Raw genomic sequence first — 18,930 nt, 5'->3', positions numbered from 1 at the left:
GAATGCCATCCATTGTATACAGACATGTAATTTTATCACCCAATTTTAGCATGTAATTATATTACTTATATTTGTTTGAAAACTACTGACTTTACTTTGATTATGTTCTTTCTAGTTTGTATCTTTGACTCTGTATTAATAAATAAATCTTGCCACAATTGGTTTTATGTATAGTTTGATACATTTTATGTCAGTTTGTTTTTAATGTTGGATGGTATTTTTAATTTGCATATTGTTTAATGTAAGCCTTATAAGCAAATAACAAAGAAAATACATAAACAAAAAGTAAATTTGGGATGTAAAATTAATATTCTTTTCTATGTCTTCTAGTCTCTTTCATCTTGCTACTTTTAAACAGTGGAAAAAGATTGGCATGTTTAACATAAATGGTTTCTTTCAACAGAAAACCAGTTTCATAGAATTTTATAGAATTTTTTATTTTTTTATTTTATTGGAAGTATTGAACTGCTTGGTTATGCGCTCTCTCTCTCTTTTAGGTGGAAAATGTCCGCTTGATTGATGGAATATCTTCCAAAAGGGCTGCATTAGGGACACTGTATCTAACAGCCACTCATGTGATCTTTGTAGAAAATGAGTCAGACACCCGTAAAGAGACGTGGGTATGGCAATTTCTATATTACAGCTCTGTGAATCCAATGAAAGTAATTTCTACAACTCTGGTTTTATTTTTATAACTGCAAAATGCCCTACAAACGTATGCTGAACAAATTAAAAGGGAGTGGATATATCTGTGAATGCATCCCGTAAAGTTCGCTAATTTGTCCTCTCCATTGATTTTTAAAAGTCTGTGTGCAATGTACACAGACTTTTAAGTCAAGACTGGATTATAGAACATAATGGGTATGCATAAGGAACAGCCAGACCATTGAGTTTGTTGCGATGGCAGCAAATGTACCAGAGAAAGCTCAAAATCTAGGAACATGGGAATCTGCCTTACACTGAGTCCATCTAGTTTGGTACAGTGGTGCATCGCAAGACGAAATTAATCCGTTCCGCGAATCTCTTCGTCTTGCGGTTTTTTTGTCTTGCGAAGCACGGCTATTAGCGGCTTAGTGGCTATTAGCGGCTTAGCGGCTATTAACTGCTTAGCGGCTTAGGGGCTATTAGCGGCTTAGCGGCTTTAAGAAAAAGGAAACAAACTCGCAAGAACTCGTAAGATGTTTCGTCTTGTGAAGCAAGCCCATAGGGAAATTCGTCTTGCGGAACGACTCAAAAAACGGAAAACTCTTTCGTCTTGCGCGTTTTTCGTCTTGCGAGGCATTCGTCTTGCGAGGTACCACTGTATTGTCTACACCAGGGGTAGCTAACGTTATGCCCACTTAGATGTTGCTGAACCATGACTCCCATCATCCCTGACCATTCGCCATGCTGTCTGGGTCTTGGGGAAGTTATGGTCCAGCAGCATTTGGGGGCACCATGTTGGCTGCCTCCACTCTACAGACCGACAGCGACTGTGCCGGGTTTCAGACAGGGGACTTTTCCACCCCTACCTGGTCAACAGGGAGCTTCAGACTGGAAGTGGAATGTACTGTGTAAGTTTCAGCTCTTTGTTATGGGGAGTTCACCACAACGCTGATGTAGAGCTCATATGTACTGGTTCAAGACTCTGTCTTTCTTCTGCTTGACAACAGCGTATTGTCCAATGCCTTGCTCCCTCTTTCACATTGGAACATTGCATGCATTAATGCACATGGTCAAAGTGGGCTGTGTTGTATTCTTTTAAAGTTGCAAGTGTTTTGTTGCTGTTTGGTTATTTAAAACATTTATTTATTATTTATTTATTTATTTAAAACATTTGCATCCCACTTTTCCTTGGCAGAGTTCAAGGTGTCTTAACACACACACACACGGAGAGAGCGAGAGAGAGAGAGAGAGAGAGAGAGCGCACAGTAAAAAAAGTTGTTTCTCCTTTTCAGGTTCTTCACAGTCAAATCTCTTCTATCGAAAAGCAGGCTACAGCAGCAACTGGTTGTCCTTTGCTGATTCGCTGCAAGAATTTTCAGAACATCCAGTTCATCATGCCTCAAGAAAGAGATTGCCATGATGTTTACATATCTTTAATCCGTCTGGCACGCCCAGGTATGGAATGGAAGTTCAGAAGGATACAATCTGGAAATTAGCCTGAACAAATGCTCTCTCTTATTTATCTTGTGGTGGACTGCTGTCATGCAGTTTGTAAAAAAAAAAGAAAGGGAAAAAAACCCTGATGCTGAGGAGGTTGTTATGATTCTCTTTCACCCAGTGTACAAACAATGCAATATCTGTTTGCTGTCTTTCAAAAAAGCTCTGTGCCATCTGATAGCACAGTTGTAGAAAAGGCATCTCCTTCCAGCATTTGATGATCATTTCATTCATCTCTCTTCTCTTTAGCCATTCATGGTCATGTTCATCTCTGGTTTTGCCCATAACTCTCTGGCCATTATGTCACTATTTCTCTTTCTCCTCACAGGGAAGGTTCCATGGGACAGGGATCCTTCATTTTTATTATTTTTAGTTTTTTCCTTAGCTCCATTAATCTTTTAATATCAATCAGCACATTTACACAGCTGATTTAGAACTTTATTTTTCATCCTTTTGTTCTGTAAACCTGCGGACTGGGCCTGAATTTAGTTTTAGCACAGCACTAAGGTGTTTCCTTTTTACAAATATTCAGAGGTGTAGCTGTGTTGCAGCAAAAACAACAAAGGATTTTGTAGACTGGAAAAGGTGTAGAAAGGGGAAACCAACATGATCAAGGGGCTGGAGAAAGTCCCCTTTGAGGAATAATAATAATAATAATAATAATAATAATAATAATAATAATAATAATTTATTATTTGTACCCAGCCCATCTGGCTGCGTTTCCCCAGCCACTCTGGGCGGCTTCCATAGAAACAAAAAATACAATAAAATATCACAGATTAAAAACTTCCCTGAACAGGGCTGCCTTAAGATGTCTTCTAAATGTCAGGTAGTTATTTATCGCTTTGACATCTGATGGGAGGGCGTTCCACAGGGCAGGCGCCACTACCTAGAAGGCCCTCTGCCTGGTTCCCTGTAGCTTTGCTTCTCGCAATGAGGGAACCGCCAGAAGGCCCTCGGCGCTGGACCTCAGCGTCCGGGCAGAACGATGGGGGTGGAGACGCTCCTTCAGGTATACTGGGCCGAGGCCGTTTAGGGCTTTAAAGGTCAACACCAGTACTTTGAATTGTGCTCGGAAATGTACTGGGAGCCAATGTAGGTCTTTCAAGACTGGTGTTATGTGGTCTCGGCGGCCGCCCCCAGTCACCAGTCTAGCTGCCGCATTCTGGATTAGTTGTAGTTTCCGAGTCACCTTCAAAGGTAGCCCCACGTAGAGCGCGTTGCAGTAGTCCAAGCGGGAGATAACTAGAGCATGTACCACTCTGGCGAGACAGTCCGCGGGCAGGTAGGGTCTCAGCCTGCGTACCAGGTGGAGTTGGTAGACAGCTGCCCTGGATACAGAATTGACCTGCGCCTCCATGGACAGCTGTGAGTCCCAAATGACTCCCAGGCTGCGCACCTGGTCCTTCAGGGGCACAGTTACCCTATTCAGGACCAGGGAGTCCTCCACACCAGCCCGCCCCCTGTCCCCCAAAAACAGTACTTCTGTCTTGTCAGGATTCAACTTCAATCCATTAGCCGCCATCCATCCTCCAACCGCCTCCAGGAAATAATAATAATAATAATAATGTGAGCAAGGAAATATGTAAGGGTTTAGTGGGTGGTGTCTGGAGGCTGTGAACTTCTGGAAAAGTATTATCGAGGAAGATTTGAGAACTCTTTCTGCTTAGGTTGTGACAGGTGGTTCTGGCGACATCCCACCATGTTCCTCATTCCTGCCAACTGTGTCAAGCACTTCCAATAACCTGCAAATATGAATAAGCTTTGCACCTCACACTTTGTGACTGAACTGTTGATAAAGCCTTGAATTGAAAATAGGACATTGTTTGTTCTAACTTGATCTAGCTGTGAGAGCTCCTAGCCAGTGATGTGAGCTGGTGTAATGGATGACTTTAATGCACGTTTTGGACGCTGGTGAACAAATACACGTCAAAATTCCAGCCAGATCTTTCTACTTGAGATATTTCCCCCCAGGTTAAATATAACAATGTACATAAACAGATGGAACAGTGTACATAAACCCATGCCATGACAATAAACAGATGGAGGCAGAAAAGTCTGAGTTCCAGAAACTGTTCAAACCCTGCCCTCATCTATTTTTTGAATTATGGTTTAATGTTCTGAAAGTTTATGGATTAATTTCCTCTCCATTTCTTGTATACAGCACTCCTTTTGTACAACATAGATTACTAGTTGTATCCATCTACATACTCTAATCCTGCTCTAGTCACACTTAAAATGGGCATTTATGTGTAACCAGATGCACTTGACTATTGATTTAACTGTGCATCCCATTGAAAGCAATAAAGTGAAGTAAGTTTTTTCAATAGTGCTATATAGGCATGTTAGTCTCTGCAGCAAAAATAACAGACTTAGGGCACCTTATTTTGCTTGGGTTGTATTTTACGTTATGCTCACAGTAGAACCATTGAAATGTAGTAGACCTGAATTAGTCATGGCCATTAACTTTAATGGATCTACTTTGAATGGGACATAGGTTGTCTGCAACTCTTTGCCTTTAAGGTGCTGCAGGATTTTTCTGTTTTGCTTTTGAGAAGTAAGATGGCATCAGCGCTTGGATACACTTCTAGTGCCAAATCCAATTTGGCTGGCTGTTCCTGATATGGCAAGTAATTCACACAGATGGGTTCACTTTACTTCTTTATGGATGACACTGGAGAAGCTTTCGTAGGGTGCAGAGACTTCACACCATACATGTAAAGCACATTTGTTCCACTTTAACTTGTGGCTTCCCCCAAAGAATCCTGGGAACTGGAGCTACCGTTCATTTATTGCACTGACATGCACTGCTTTACACTTGTTTACATGGGACTTCATTTGCCATTTTACCACCCATTAACTCAGTTTGGAGAGGCCCTTTTGGAGCACAATCTCTTTTTGTTTTTACAACCCCGAACAATTTAGTATCATCAGCAAACTTGACAACTTCACAGCTAACTCTAGAGATTGTTTATGAACAAATTAAAAAGCACATGGCCCATTGCTGATCCTTGAGGGACTCCATTTTCTACATCCCTCCATTCGGAAAACTGTCCATTTATTCCTCCCCTCTGCTTCCTGCTACTTAACTAATTCCTGACCCACAAGAAGACCTCTCCTCCCATTCTGAGCATGTTGCAAGCATCTGCGTATAAGGGACTTAGCTGTTGCAAGAGCCCTTTATTTGCTTTGGGTTTATCACACATGGCAATCTTGTTAGTTGTGTTCTGGCCATTTTATGGGACATCAATTCATAAAACTGTAGGGAAGGAAGGAACCTGAAGGTCACCTGTGACTGGTACCTTGCCTTGCCGCAAGCCTCCCTACCCTGCCCCCAATGACAACATTTGAAAGAGATTAACCCATAACATCCAGTTAATTGTTTCCTACTGTTATAGAACAGGATGGACCAAAGCTGAATTCCCTCTGTTTGCTTCTGGATCTGCCTTCACTGTGGTAGGGTTCACAGGTGACCAATGGTAGTCTGATGTCAGTTTTCTGCTGGAAGATCCTGCTGTAATCTACTAAACCATTTCCTGTAGATAACAGTCTAACTGCGTCAGTCCTCCTGAACATAAAACAGTTGGCTATGGTGCTCTCCCCTCCTTATTTCATCGTAACGGAGTGTGCGATACACACTTTCTTTTCCTCTTAAGGTCAAAGGAAAGAGAAGAGGCAGTAGCTTAGCCGATCCCCACCTCGCCAAAGTGGCTGTGCACTTTGTAGTACAGAAATTAAGTCCTATTTAAATGTGAAGTTAAGTGAGGGAATAAAACGTGGGGGAAAGTTAGCAATAATAAAGTAAGGATAGTAGAATTATAGTGCCTTATGCCATCAACTTAGCTGGGTTGGGATCTTCATCAGCTGATGGTCATAATGCTGTCAGTTGACTTGTCGGAACACTTTTACTCAAAATGGTTGGTTACGACTATTTTAAGTAATTGTATTACAGTTGTTGTATTCATTTATTTTGTTGTTATTGTGTTGGTGTGCAGTTGCTCTTTAAATCTGTTTCATTCTGTTGTGCGTCTTCTGTTGTTGAATACAAAGGTGGCTCATAAATGTCGTAGGTTAAAATTATAGTTGACCAGGTTTTTTTTTTTTTGCTTGACTTGTGTTCAAACAATAAACGCCATCTAAGAACTAAAGTGAACATTTTAATGGCATTTGCAGGGCTCATCGGCCTATTTTATTTATTTATTTGCCGCCCAAGTCATAGATGGGCAGAGCAATTCTATGGAAGTGTCTTCCCATGAGAGTCATGGAGAATCCATGGCTCATGTCCACTTCATGTTGCCCTGCTGGCTCAATGTGAGCTGCGTGGGAAGTGAAGATGGCTTTTTCTTATTTCCCTGACACAATGTGTTTTGGTTCCCCTCTCTAGGGCTGGTTTAGTTCTTTAGTCCTGCAGTATGATGAGGTACAAGGAGACTTTGGATCCTGCCTCAACATGCATTCACTGTAGGAGGCAGTATGAATACCATTTGCTTGGAATCACAAGTGGGGAGAGCACTGTTCCATTCAGGACCTCCTTGAGAGCTTCCCATAGGCATCTGGTCGGCCACTGTGAGAACAATATGCTGGACTAGATGGGCCATTGGCCTGTTCTATCAGTAGAGTGGTACTGATGTGCATTCCGGAGCCACTCAACTGGCCTCTGGCCACCTGTATGCTTGCAGCCCAAGTTACATAGTACCAGTAGGAGAAAAATGGAGCAAGCATGGCGCATCAAACCGGTGGTCTGAGCAAATGAATCAAATGACACGCTGCTAACGGAACAAGCAAACTGGATAAAACACAAGAGCAAGAAATGCAGCTCTTAACATCAGACACCCTGCCTGCCTCCCCTCCCAATCAGGGAAAAGGTTAGCTGTCTGCAAAGTTTGGCTGTAAAGTGTCTGGACAGACAGCATACAGAGCTTGTTTGAAATCCCATCTGGATTATTCATATACACAAGCGCAGTCCTCCCTAACGAATTGCAAGCTTCATTGGTTATCATCTTTGAAAAATGTGACAGCTGGCATAACTAAGCGAATAAAAGTTGGTATTTGTGATGCAATAATAATAAATCAAATGGATAAATAGTGTGTGTGTCTCTTTTTCCCTGTCCTTCAGTTAAATATGAAGAGTTGTACTGTTTTTCCTTCAACCCCAAGCTAAACAAAGAAGAGCGAGAGCAAGGTTGGAATCTGACAAACATGAAGGAAGAATATAATCGGATGGGGGTCCCAAATAATTACTGGCAGCTCAGTGATGTCAATAGAGATTACAGGGTGAGTTGCTGCTACCAAAGGTGCGGTACTTGATAATGTGGAACACAAAGGACAGCAGTGACCACTTACCATCCCTGCATTAGCCTGGTAACTAAGTGACCCAATTCAGGCATGATTGTGGACTGATAAATCATGGTTTATGGAGTTGTGTGCTCATGTGTTCGTCTCTCATGCTCTCAGCTTTGGGTCTTACATCTTGGTTTGTTAAACCACAGTTTCCTGTGACATCCAAACTATGGTTTAAGCACTGCCAGAATAAACCATTTCCCCACTTTGGACATCATGGGAAAGTGGTTTTAAAAACCAGAATATAAGCATCAAAGCTGGGTACAGGAGGATAGTGGTTGAGCAGTGTGGGAGTGCATGGGCACATGGTTTGTTATTTGGCTGATAAACCATAATTTATTAGAGCAACATTGTGATGTCTGAACTGGGACAGAGTATTAAGAAGTTGTGTGACACAATCTCATCATGCTTTGCTTTGCTCCCCCCATCATTCAATTGAGTGCTGCTTCTGGAAGTAAAGGAAATTTTTGAGTTCACTTAACAGAATGTTTGAGTCCTTTAACAGAAAGCTTTCAGGAGGATGCAGAAAGGGTTTTGGGTGGTGCATCAGAGCATGGGGAAACATCCAGGTCTAACATATAAAGCACTCTTATTCAGGAAATATGGAATTTGTGTTTTATGTGAGATAGTGCAAGCTTTCAAACTTTGTTCGGTTATTTTTTGCTTGCCTTTTTCTTAAGCGTACTGAGCACACATATGGGTATGACTATTTGTGAGGCCCTTTGAAATTATCCTTAGGTAAGTCTTCCAGAAGATCATGCTATGTTCTGCTTCAAGAAACTCATCTTGATTTCCTTCTGCTTTTGGACAGGTCTGTGACTCTTACCCCACCGAAGTGTATGTGCCGAAATCAGCCACTGCCCACATCATTATGGGAAGCTCAAAATTCCGCAGCAGGAGGCGTTTCCCAGCACTTTCATATTACTACAAGCAAAATAATGTAAGTGTGGGACTAAAGCTTTTCAATGACTTATTTCACTTGGACTGACTCTTCATTTTCTATTAGCTAAAAACCATGAGGGACAAATGATAATTGCATCAAATAAACAAAGAAAAGGGATTTGAAATTTGGTTAAAATATATTGTTCATTAGAGTGTTTTTGAGGTATGGGTTTTTTTGTGTGTGCTATGGTTCCTTTTGTTAACACTGTCAGTTCTTTTTTGTTTCTTTTGTCCGCACATAGAATAATAAATAAATAAATAAGATAATTGCATCAAGCAGGAAGTTGGATTTGATCACCTGCAATGCCCCTTCCATCTCTATGCACCTTAATAAGCTCCATAGCGTCTCACTTGGGGACACAAGCAAAAGTGCTGTCAGTCTCTCTTCCCCACTGGAGTGAGAAGCAGTGGAGGCACTGGTGGGGAGGCATCACTTACGCACTTCTACAACCTCATATATTTGTAGTAACTGCAACGTAAGGGTCGGGAGATGCACAAGGAGAGAGTTCTTACAGAGCCTCTGGGGATATTAATGCTGAATCCTTTGCCTGGGTCTTGAATCATGGGTGGGAATGGAGTTGAGGTGCATAATAGGTGCTTCCTTGAAACCGGCAGATATTCTGGGGGGCGGGGGGAGAGAAGAAGAGAGCCTAGCTGAGGTTCATTTTTATTTATTTCATAAAACCTATATACCACTAGAGTGTAGAAAACCTCAAAGGGGTTTACAAAGCAGTTCTGTGCTTAACCCTGATACAGGCTACGTTTTTACTTCTTAAGTGGCAAGCTTCCATTTCTAGATGGTAAATTCCCTTTGGCCGTGCTAAACGTGTTAACTTGAATATTTCTGTCTCTGTTTTTGTTTCCTCGCAGGCCTCCATATGCAGGAGTAGCCAGCCTCTCTCGGGCTTCAGTGCCCGATGCCTGGAAGACGAACAGATGCTTCAGTCGATCAGGAAGGCAAATCCAGGAAGTGATTTCATCTATGTTGTTGATACACGGCCAAAAGTGAGAAAATTTGTACTCTGTGGTGTATGTGCTTATTTTGTGGTGGCTAATGCCGATTACAGCCTGGCGCGTCTCAGAAGATCTACAATAGCATGCCTGTAGAAGTATGTCAGAGGTCATCGGAATGAGTTGGTTAGCACTGGGTGGCCTTGAAGCGCCTTGTGAGCTTGCTGCTACAAATCTCAGAAGATGGAAATATGGTTTTACTTAGCTCTTTCGTTGTGAGTTCTGGAGTTAGAGGAACAGCAAACAAATAGTTCTAAGGCTATGCTTTATAAATTATGTGTTACTGAAGCCTGGAGGGGGGCACTGGACCCAGAGGATGTTACATGTAGCTCCATGAACTGACACTGTGGCAGAATCAGAGCCAGTGTGGTGTAGTGGTTAAGAGCGGTAGATTTGTAATCTGGGGAACCGGGTTCGTGTCTCCGCTCCTCCACATGCAGCTGCTGGGTGACCTTGGGCTAGTCACACTTCTCTGAAGTCTCTCAGCCCCACTCACCTCACAGAGTGTTTGTTGTGGGGGAGGAAGGGAAAGGAGAATGTTAGCCGCTTTGAGACTCCTTCGGGTAGTGATAAAGCGGGATATCAAATCCAAACTCTTCTTCTTCTTCTTCCCCTTAGAAGAATGGCCCAGCACTGAAGTATGCAAGCTTATTGTATGTGTGTTCTTTCAAATATCTGGCAAAGGCTATCGCATGATTTGATTTCTTCTTCCATATTGCAAAATAAAGTACTTTTGAAGTAGAATGCTGTAGCATGTAGTCATGGGCACCACCAGATTGTTGAGCACTCCCAACTTCTCTGATCGGGGGGCAATTCAGCAAGATTTGCTTTCCATTGAAAGACCAGTGGATAGAGAGTAACTTGTGCAGCCAACTCCCCAACTCCAGTTAATGCCAGGTAGAAAGTATCAGGTAGTACAATCAGACTCCCTCCCTCTCCTTTGCCAACTGCTTGTCTCAAACTTGATCACTACAGGTCAAGACAGCCAGACTTGCAGCAGAATAATTTTACAGCTGCCTGAGGCTATGAGTTTTCTACATTGTGCCATTGCTTGACTGGTGGTCATTCTGTGCTGTCACGGAATGCCAGCAAACATTCTAACTTGGTTATGGGCAATTGCTGTAACACCAATGCTATAAATACAATAAGAGCCCTTGAATTTAACTATCATCGGGAAAGCCTTTCAGACCTTCAATAGAATGTATTGGATTCTGGTGTGAATTTTGTCCCAGTTTACTTGCACTGCAGTCAGATCTGCAAATCTGCCACTGATTTCTCTTTTTGAATGCATCTGAGATGCATCCTTATCTCTGATAGATTTGACAAAGTTAACATGGGAAGCAGAAGGGCCCAGGATGGAAGGGTCTCTTCTCTCTTTAACTTATGATAAAGTTTCTTATTTTGTCAGTAAGTTGAAAATTTTCTTCTGTGCTGTGCCTGCAAAATTATAAAATTTCCTGAGTTACCTCACTTTAAAAAAAGTGTTTATTACTAATTTACGCACCCTAGCAAATCAACGCAGGCCATCAAAAATTCAACATCTGGGAGCCAATCAGCATATTCATGTAAATCCACTGCGGTACTGTAGAGATAGTGCCATCTTCTGGATAAATTGTGATGTTAAAAGCAGACTTTGCTTCAACAGCACAAAAATAAATGTTAATGCAACTAGATAAGAAATAGCCATTGTATTTTATTTTCATGCTCTCCCCGTTTAAAGTGGCAACCATAATATATGGAGTGGGCATTACGTCACGAGGACTGGGTGGGTGCTGGGTACATAGGTGCTGAGAGAAAAGTGTAAATGTTTTGTTGGTTGGAAAGGCCGTCGTGATTATTTTGCTGCCAAAGATGCAGCTTCTGTTTTAGTTTTCTGACGCTACTTGCATCGAAATAAGCATCCATCAATATATGTTACAGCCAGTTCTCAGCACGCCATCACATTCTAGCATGGGGGGCGGCAGATTGCAGCAGGCTTGATTTTCGCAATGGATGTGGCCACCAGGAAAAATGAGCGGGTGCAAATCTAGAAATATATGTACTTAGAAGTAAGCCCGTTGAGTTCAACGGGGCTTACTTTCCAATTTGCATGCCAGTTGGGTCTCTCGATCACAGGCCAGATAAGTTTGGGATGGTAGTCCATATTGGAGCACAGGAATTTCCCTTCTAGTGAGTCAGGCTATTGGTCTTTCTAGCACAGTATTGTTGATGCTGTTTGCAGTGGCTCTTCAGGGTATCAAGGAGGGGGTCTTAACCAGCCCTGTCTGGATTGGAGCTGGAACCTTTTGTATGCAGATCATGTGCTCTGCCACTGAAAAGTTACGCTTAGGGATCATGAGAAGTGGGTACTTCTCCAGGTGGCTTGGCCCTAACTGACAGGGATCATGTGTGTGTGTTTGAGATTCAGTTGTGTGCCTGTGTCAGGCTTTGGGGAAGCAGATCCCTCCCCCGGTGGCAGCAAAGAAGCAGATAAAAAATGGAAGAGTTCTTACCAATTAGTTTATTCAATAATCACAGCGAGAGACAAAGGAATGTGGTCTCTCTCTAGAAATGGTGTTGCTAGTAAAGTCCCACCCTCGCTTCGTCTCCCCTATTCTACGTCAGTCCTGCGTCCGCTAATCTGAGCCTTCTGCTGCTGAGCTCTCTGTTCTACTACTTTCAATGCCTGTCTGGTTCTGGGAGAAAGGGGGGGGGGTCAGGATTACTTTCCAAGGACACTGAGTCTGTCAGCTATCTCTCCCCTGGTTGTGCTTCTTCCTGCTGTTCCTCTTCCAATATTTCCCAGCTTCTGTCCTATGCAGCCTCTGAATTATGCCCTTCTGCAAACCACTGATCTAAATCTATACTGTCCTCCTGTTCTCGGGAAGGTTCAGGAGAAGGGGGGGCGGCCCCCACCATTCCTCCTCAGTCTAGCCCAGGGGTCAGCAAACCTTTTCAGCAGGGGGCTGGTCCACTGTCCCTCAGACCTTGTGGGGGGCCGGACTATTTTTTTTTGGGGGGGGGAGGAAATGAATGAATTCCTATACCCCACAAATAACCCAGAGATGCATTTTAAATAAAAGGGCACATTCTACTCATGTAAAAACACGCTGAATCCCAGACCATCCACGGGCCGGATTGAGAAGGCGATTGGCCCGGATCCGGCCCCTGGGCCTTAGTTTGCCTACTCATGGTCTAGCCCCTGACAGCCTGTAGGCAGAGGACCCCAGGTATCCCTGCAAAATTTGATTGCTTCAAAGTGTTGCCACCCCAAATTGCACTGCGGGTTGTAATGACAATTGAGAACCATTTCTGGCACAGTAGTTAGGGTGTATGATTTAGTCTGCAGAGCACTGAGCTCACATCCCCGCTCTGCCACCAAGCTCCCTGGGGAACCATGGGCAAGTCACTAACTCTCAGCCTAACGCACCTTCCAGGGTCATTGTGAAGATAAAACACAGAGTGTGCGTCTTGATTAGCACTTGGAGTAAGGTTGGAATAAAGACCTGAGGGCTGAAAAATATAAAAGCCTCTTAGTTCTTGCAGCTCAAATGTCAAAGAAAGCTCCAATTTTACTCTGATCCCTCCTCCCCCTGTGCAAATAGGTTTAAAAGGTGGCCTTTTGTAATTATATATGCAGTGCAGTGAAATACTGCTGTAAGTGTTTTTGCTTTTGTATATACTGCATGCTGTTCCTTTGTCATGTAGCAAAATGAGCACCATCTCTTCTGCAGCTCGATGTTTTTTCTTTCTTTTCTTACTCCCCCTCTGCAGCTCAATGCAATGGCAAACAGAGCAGCTGGGAAAGGATATGAGAATGAAGACAACTACTCCAACATCAAGTTTCAGTTCATAGGTATTGAGAACATCCATGTCATGAGGAGCAGTCTCCAAAAAATGCTGGAAGGTAAACTTCGTGGTTTTCCCCCTCATCTGTGCTTTTGCCTTGTGCGCTCTCCCATCTTTCACACGTGCTTTTCGGTGCAGCGAGATCCTGAGGGGAGAGGGTTAAAAATCATCAGTCATCTGCTGTGTGTACATCTGTGTTTCAGCAACAAATATTGAAAATGTGGACTTTGCCCTGTCCCCAGTGTGGTCCCAGTAGACACGGTGGTACCCTCAGAGAGCCCCCTGGCATCTGCTGAGAGCCCCTGCCACTGCTCCTTTACATTATTATTATTATTATTATTATTATTATTATTAGTTATTAGTTATTTGGAGGAAGCCTATTTTTATTGGAGGGCGTTGCCTTCTTTTTTGTTTATTTGCTTGAAGGGTTTTGGTGTTTTTTGTGGAGAGCGTCACCAGTTTTTCTTCTGTGAAATGGGCATTTTGTAATGCCCATGACAGTTCTATAGATTTCAAAGTGTGCTCCTTGGCCCAAAGTGGTTGGGGACTTCTGCTCTACCTGAGCACATCTGCCCTCTGCTCCAAAACGACAAAATTTCCAGGGTTCATACCGGAATGAAATGAGCTGTGCATACTTGTGCTTTATACGATATCAGAAAGGGTAGTGTGAAGAGAGCTGTTGTTTGCAGAATACTAAAATTTGGGTATGGGAATTTCCATTAAACAAGTCACCCTGTTGCACATCAAAACCGTACATTTAAAGCACATGGCTCCCCCCCCTGAAGAATCATGGGAACTGTAGTTTCCCCCTCACAGAGTTACAGCCCCTGCACCTCTAATAAACTACAGTTCCCAGAATTCTTTGGGGGAAGCAATGTGACATATTTCTCAGGCTCAACTATCTCGCAGGCTTGTTGTGAGGGTGAAATGAGATTAATCCACATATGCTATTCTCAGCCTTTTGGAGTAAGGGCAGGATACAAATATGAGAACCGTAGACTTGTAGAGTTAGAAGGGACCACGAGGGTCATCTAGTCCAACCCCCTGTGATGCAGGAACCTTTTGCCCAATGTGGGTTTCGAACCCACGACCCTAGGATTAAGGGTCTCATGCTCTACTGGCTGAGTCATCTCGGTTCTGTTATGCTCCCTGATTAAGTAAATTAAAAAATCGGACCAGTCATTACCTCTTTCTCTACTATTCATAGTTAACAGGGTTGCATTCCTCACCAGCCACCAGCTTTCCCTGTTCAAAAGAGAAATAAGGTCATCTTGTGAGTTGCTGAGCTTGCCAGATATTTGAGTCACACACAAACACACCCACCCACTGAGGGTTGTCTCCTGTGCTTAGGGCCAGATCTGTCCCAGATTCTCCTCTTTGCAGACCCTTTTTATAGATTAATGCTTTTTGGTGCACATATGAAGGTGCCAGTGCAATATAATGGAGCTTTTGCTTAGTTATTTAATTCCTCACAGTTGAACTCCACATCAGCGGGAGTTCTCTTGATGTCTATATGGTTGCAGGCCTATAATTTAGGACTTTATGGACTTTGCTCAGTAAAGTGGAGAGCAAATATTGATTCTGATATGGGAGGAAGGCTCTATTTTGACTTTATCCTGCACTTTGCAAACAAGAGGCAGCCATCTCGGTTTGAATCCAGCCGCTAATTGCTTGTGCTCCCATCTGCATGGATACATAAATCATTGGACAGGTTTCTTGCTGTCAGCAGTGGGCCATCAGGAGTTCTGTGAGATGCCATTTTTTAAAATGGCCTTATGTGATAGATCACTGGATGGAAGGTTAGCTGAAAGGACTCTGGGTTAAGTAAGGGCATATGTGTCCAAGCATCAGATTTACAAGTACCTGCAGAATATTTGCTCATCTGGCCAGGAATTTCTACTCTAGGAATAGCCAACCTGGCATCCTCCAGATGTTGTTGGACTCCAACCCTCAGACAACATAGGTAATGGTCAGGGATGATGGGTGTCGGAGTCCAACAGAATCTTCAGAGGACCACATTGGCTACTCTTGGCCTATTCCAACCAGGTGTGGCTCTTCAGGATCTTCAGGACCTTGGGCCCTTTTACATCAAACGACATCACTCCTGATCCTTTAGCTGCAGATAGCTGGGATTAAATTTGGGAGCTTAATCCTATGGGACAGATCTGGCCTTAAACTTGAGTTCTCTGCAACTTGGTTATCGTCTCTTCAATCCTTCAAGCTACCATTCTCCTGGCATTCTCTTTGGCTTTAGCTGAATTGCTTTAGGGTCTCCAAAGGTAACGGGATCCCTGACCATTAGGTCCAGTTGCGGACGACTGTGGGCTTGCAGCGTTCATCTCACTTTACTGGCCGTGGAAGCTGGCGTACAGCTTCCAGGTCATGTGGCCAGCATGACTAAGCCACTTCAGGCAAACCAGAGCAGTGCATGGAAATGCTGTTTACCTTCCCGCTGGAGCGGTACCTATTTATCTACTTGCACTTCATGCTTTTGAACTGCTAGATGGTGACAGCAGCCACGAAATTAAAAGACACCTGCTTCTTGGGAGAAAAGCAATGACAAACCTAGACAGCATCTTAAAAAGTAGAGACATCACCTTGCCAACAAAGGTCCGTATAGTTAAAGCTATGGTTTTCCCAGTAGTGATGTATGGAAGTGAAAGCTGGACCAAAAAGAAGGCTGATCGCCGAAGAATTGATACTTTTGAATTATGGTGCTGGAGGAGACTCTTGAGAGTCCCATGGACTGCAAGAAGATCAAACCTATCCATTCTTAAGGAAATCAGCCCTGAGTGCTCACTGGAAGGACAGATTGTGAAGCCGAGGCTCCAATATTTTGGCCACCTCATGAGAAGAGAAGACTCCCTGGAAAAGACACTGATGTTGGGAAAGATGGAGGGCACAAGGAGAAGGGGACGACAGAGGACGAGATGGTTGGATAGTGTTCTCGAAGCTACGAACATGAGTTTGACCAAACTGCGGGAGGCAGAGGAAGACAGGAGTGCCTGGCGTGCTCTGGTCCACGGGGTCATGAAGAGTCAGACACGACTAAACGACTAAACAACAACAGGTTGGCAGAAGCTGGGACAGAGCACCCGGTCACGGGGATTCGAACCGCCAACCTTCTGATCAGCAAGCCCTAGGCTCTGTAGTTAAACCCACAGCGCCACCCGCATCCCAGGGTCTCTAGCTTCTAGTTTATGACATGTATGATGCTACTCATTACAAAGGCTTTCTATTTGGGTCCCAGGTTCTACAAATTAAATCTGATCAATACAAGTTAAAATGCTTCCCCTTCGCTGTTGCTTTTTAAACTTTTATCTGTGAGGGTCAATTTGCAGTTTGTCTGCTTGGTTGAATACCATCCTTGGTGGGTAAATAGCAACACTCCCCCATGTTGCCTCCCTTCACTGCTTTTCATTTAAATAAAATTTGGGCTTTGTTATACACATAACAAATTTGTCCCTAGATGTGTAAGCAAGCATTCTGCAGCTTTGTGAGATTGTGTACACATAGAATCATAGAATCATAGAATCACATGACCTCTTATTTCAGAATCCAAGGAGACTGAGTACTTGGATTTGTTTTTATTCTTAGTCCTCACACAGTCTAGATCTATTGCATATTTCCTGCCCCTGAAAAGTACTTCTGGAGAAACTGGTTTCATTCCAAAAATAAAAGCTCATTGCAGATTGATTCTGTATTACTCTATAATGTGTGCATTTGAAGAAAGATGAAAACCTATTTAGGCAGTCCTGGCAACAAAAAGGTGTATCCACACCTTTCCCAAGTCATCCTTGTGACTCTGAAGGCTGTGCTCCTTTATGTGGCAGTATACCCCTGTTAAATTTATTTTGGGTATACCTGTATATAATTACACTAAAAGCTACGATTATGCATGTGGGAACCAGCTCCCAGTCCTTTTTTGAATTCCCCCTTTTCATGTGCTATGTATTGGAAAATACAATGTTCTTATTGTTGTTTTTATTTTTACTATGGCCTCTCCAATAGCTCAGTTGTTACAGCATGAAACTCTTAATTTCAGGGTTGTGGGTTTGAGTCCTACATTGGGCAACAGATTCCTGCATTGCAGGGATGGAACTACATAACCCTTGTGGTCCCTTCCAACTCTACAACTAGGATTTTATGTATTTTGTGGTTTTTATATTGCAATTTTATGTTGCGAACCACGATGGGATCTGCAGATGAAGGGCGGCATACAAATTTTAAAAACATTAATAATAATGGCAATAATGTAAAACTGGCTGTAAACAGAATTCTTTACTGAAGCTAGTGTATTTTGCAGTTTGCGAGCTGAGATCTCCTTCGATGAGTGACTTCCTCTGGGGTTTAGAGAACTCAGGCTGGCTAAAGCATATCAAAGCCATCATGGATGCTGGCATCTTTATTGCTAAGGTGCAGTATGTACTTTTAAGAAAGAAATTGGGATAATGCTGATTCAGGAGACCTGATTTTATGCTGCTGACTTGCTGCTGCCTTCAGGGATTTATTATGTAAGAAATGTAAGAGGCTAGGGAAGTAGACGGTGTTGCTCTGTAAAAAACAGGTACCATGTTACTGAAACAAATTGTGTCATGGCCCCTGTAGCCCACTCTGTCCTGCCCAAGTTACCATTACCTGTCCTGCGTACCTGTGGCTGTTGACACCACACTCCCAACAACCAGGGAACATAGAGCAGGGGTTGCCAACCTTTTTGGACCAGTGGCCATATCTCACATTTTGAGAGCGTTCTGGAGGCATCAGTCACAGAATGGCTTCCATGAGCAATGTGGTACAACACAAAATTAAGAGAGATGGTTGCCTGCAACAACTTTATGCTTTCCATGGGAAGTCAGCTATGTTCTGCTGGTTCTGATTGTGGAGATCACACTATATTGACAGACACACTGATGCTCTTGCTATTTAATATCAACAGGGAGCATTTTTCAGTGCTAGAAAAAATATATATAAGGTCGCCACACCACCCTCACTCTCATTTCACAGAAATTGCTTAGAAGGTACCTGCACATTTTGTTCCATAACTTTCTTTCTAGATGAGCTAGAGACCTTTTTTAAAAAAAAAATATGAAATCTTATAGTCTGGGACACCTGCCCAAAGGCACAAGTGAAAGCCTTTGTGGACAGCATGTCAACCCCTGACCCAGGATCAATAAGCTGATTTGAACATTTTGACAAGCTGGGCATGACCCCTAAAGCTGACAGAAGCAAAATATGACAAGATATATAATTGCTGTCCACCGCCTGCCAAGATCTGCCCAGTGCATTATGTTGACTTGTAGAGTTCTTTGTTTGGAAACACTGGAACATAAGAAGCTGCCTGAGATGGAGTCAGATGCCTGGTCCATCTAGCTAAGTTTTGCTTACACCAGGGATGGGAAACTTGTGCCCCTCCAAATTCTGCTAGACTGCAACTTTCATTGTCCCTGACCAGTGGACATGCCGACAAGGACTGATGGGAGTTGGAGTCCAACAACGTATGGAAGGTCACAGATTCCCCACTTCTGGTCTCTGCTGGTCTGCACCCCTGGTCTATGCTGTATAGGCACATGACTTTCCAAGCAATACCTAGAGATGCTGGGAAACTGTAGCTGGAAACTTTGCAAATCCAAGCAAGTCGTTCTTTGAGTTGGCTGCGCCAGTTTGACG

At 43.2% G+C, this 18,930-nt stretch overlaps 1 protein-coding gene across 3 annotated transcripts in view; it reads left to right on the top strand.

Moving 5' to 3' along the window:
* The window catches only part of MTMR7 (myotubularin related protein 7), a 40,177-nt gene that overhangs the window by 9,524 nt on the left and 11,723 nt on the right, over window positions 1-18,930 (top strand). For all 3 annotated transcript variants that reach the window (XM_083459957.1, XM_083459956.1, XM_083459958.1), the window contains exons 2-8: window positions 498-620; window positions 1,938-2,100; window positions 7,259-7,416; window positions 8,294-8,422; window positions 9,295-9,429; window positions 13,189-13,321; window positions 17,570-17,679. In XM_083459957.1, coding sequence (XP_083316083.1) covers window positions 498-620; window positions 1,938-2,100; window positions 7,259-7,416; window positions 8,294-8,422; window positions 9,295-9,429; window positions 13,189-13,321; window positions 17,570-17,679 — 951 coding nt within the window. The remainder of the gene's footprint in view (window positions 1-497; window positions 621-1,937; window positions 2,101-7,258; window positions 7,417-8,293; window positions 8,423-9,294; window positions 9,430-13,188; window positions 13,322-17,569; window positions 17,680-18,930) is intronic.

The sequence above is a fragment of the Podarcis liolepis genome (genome assembly GCF_965112155.1).
Source record: "Podarcis liolepis genome assembly, chromosome: 9".
Taxonomy (NCBI): Eukaryota; Metazoa; Chordata; class Lepidosauria; order Squamata; family Lacertidae; genus Podarcis; species Podarcis liolepis.
This window is presented reverse-complemented; position numbering and strand designations above follow the sequence as displayed.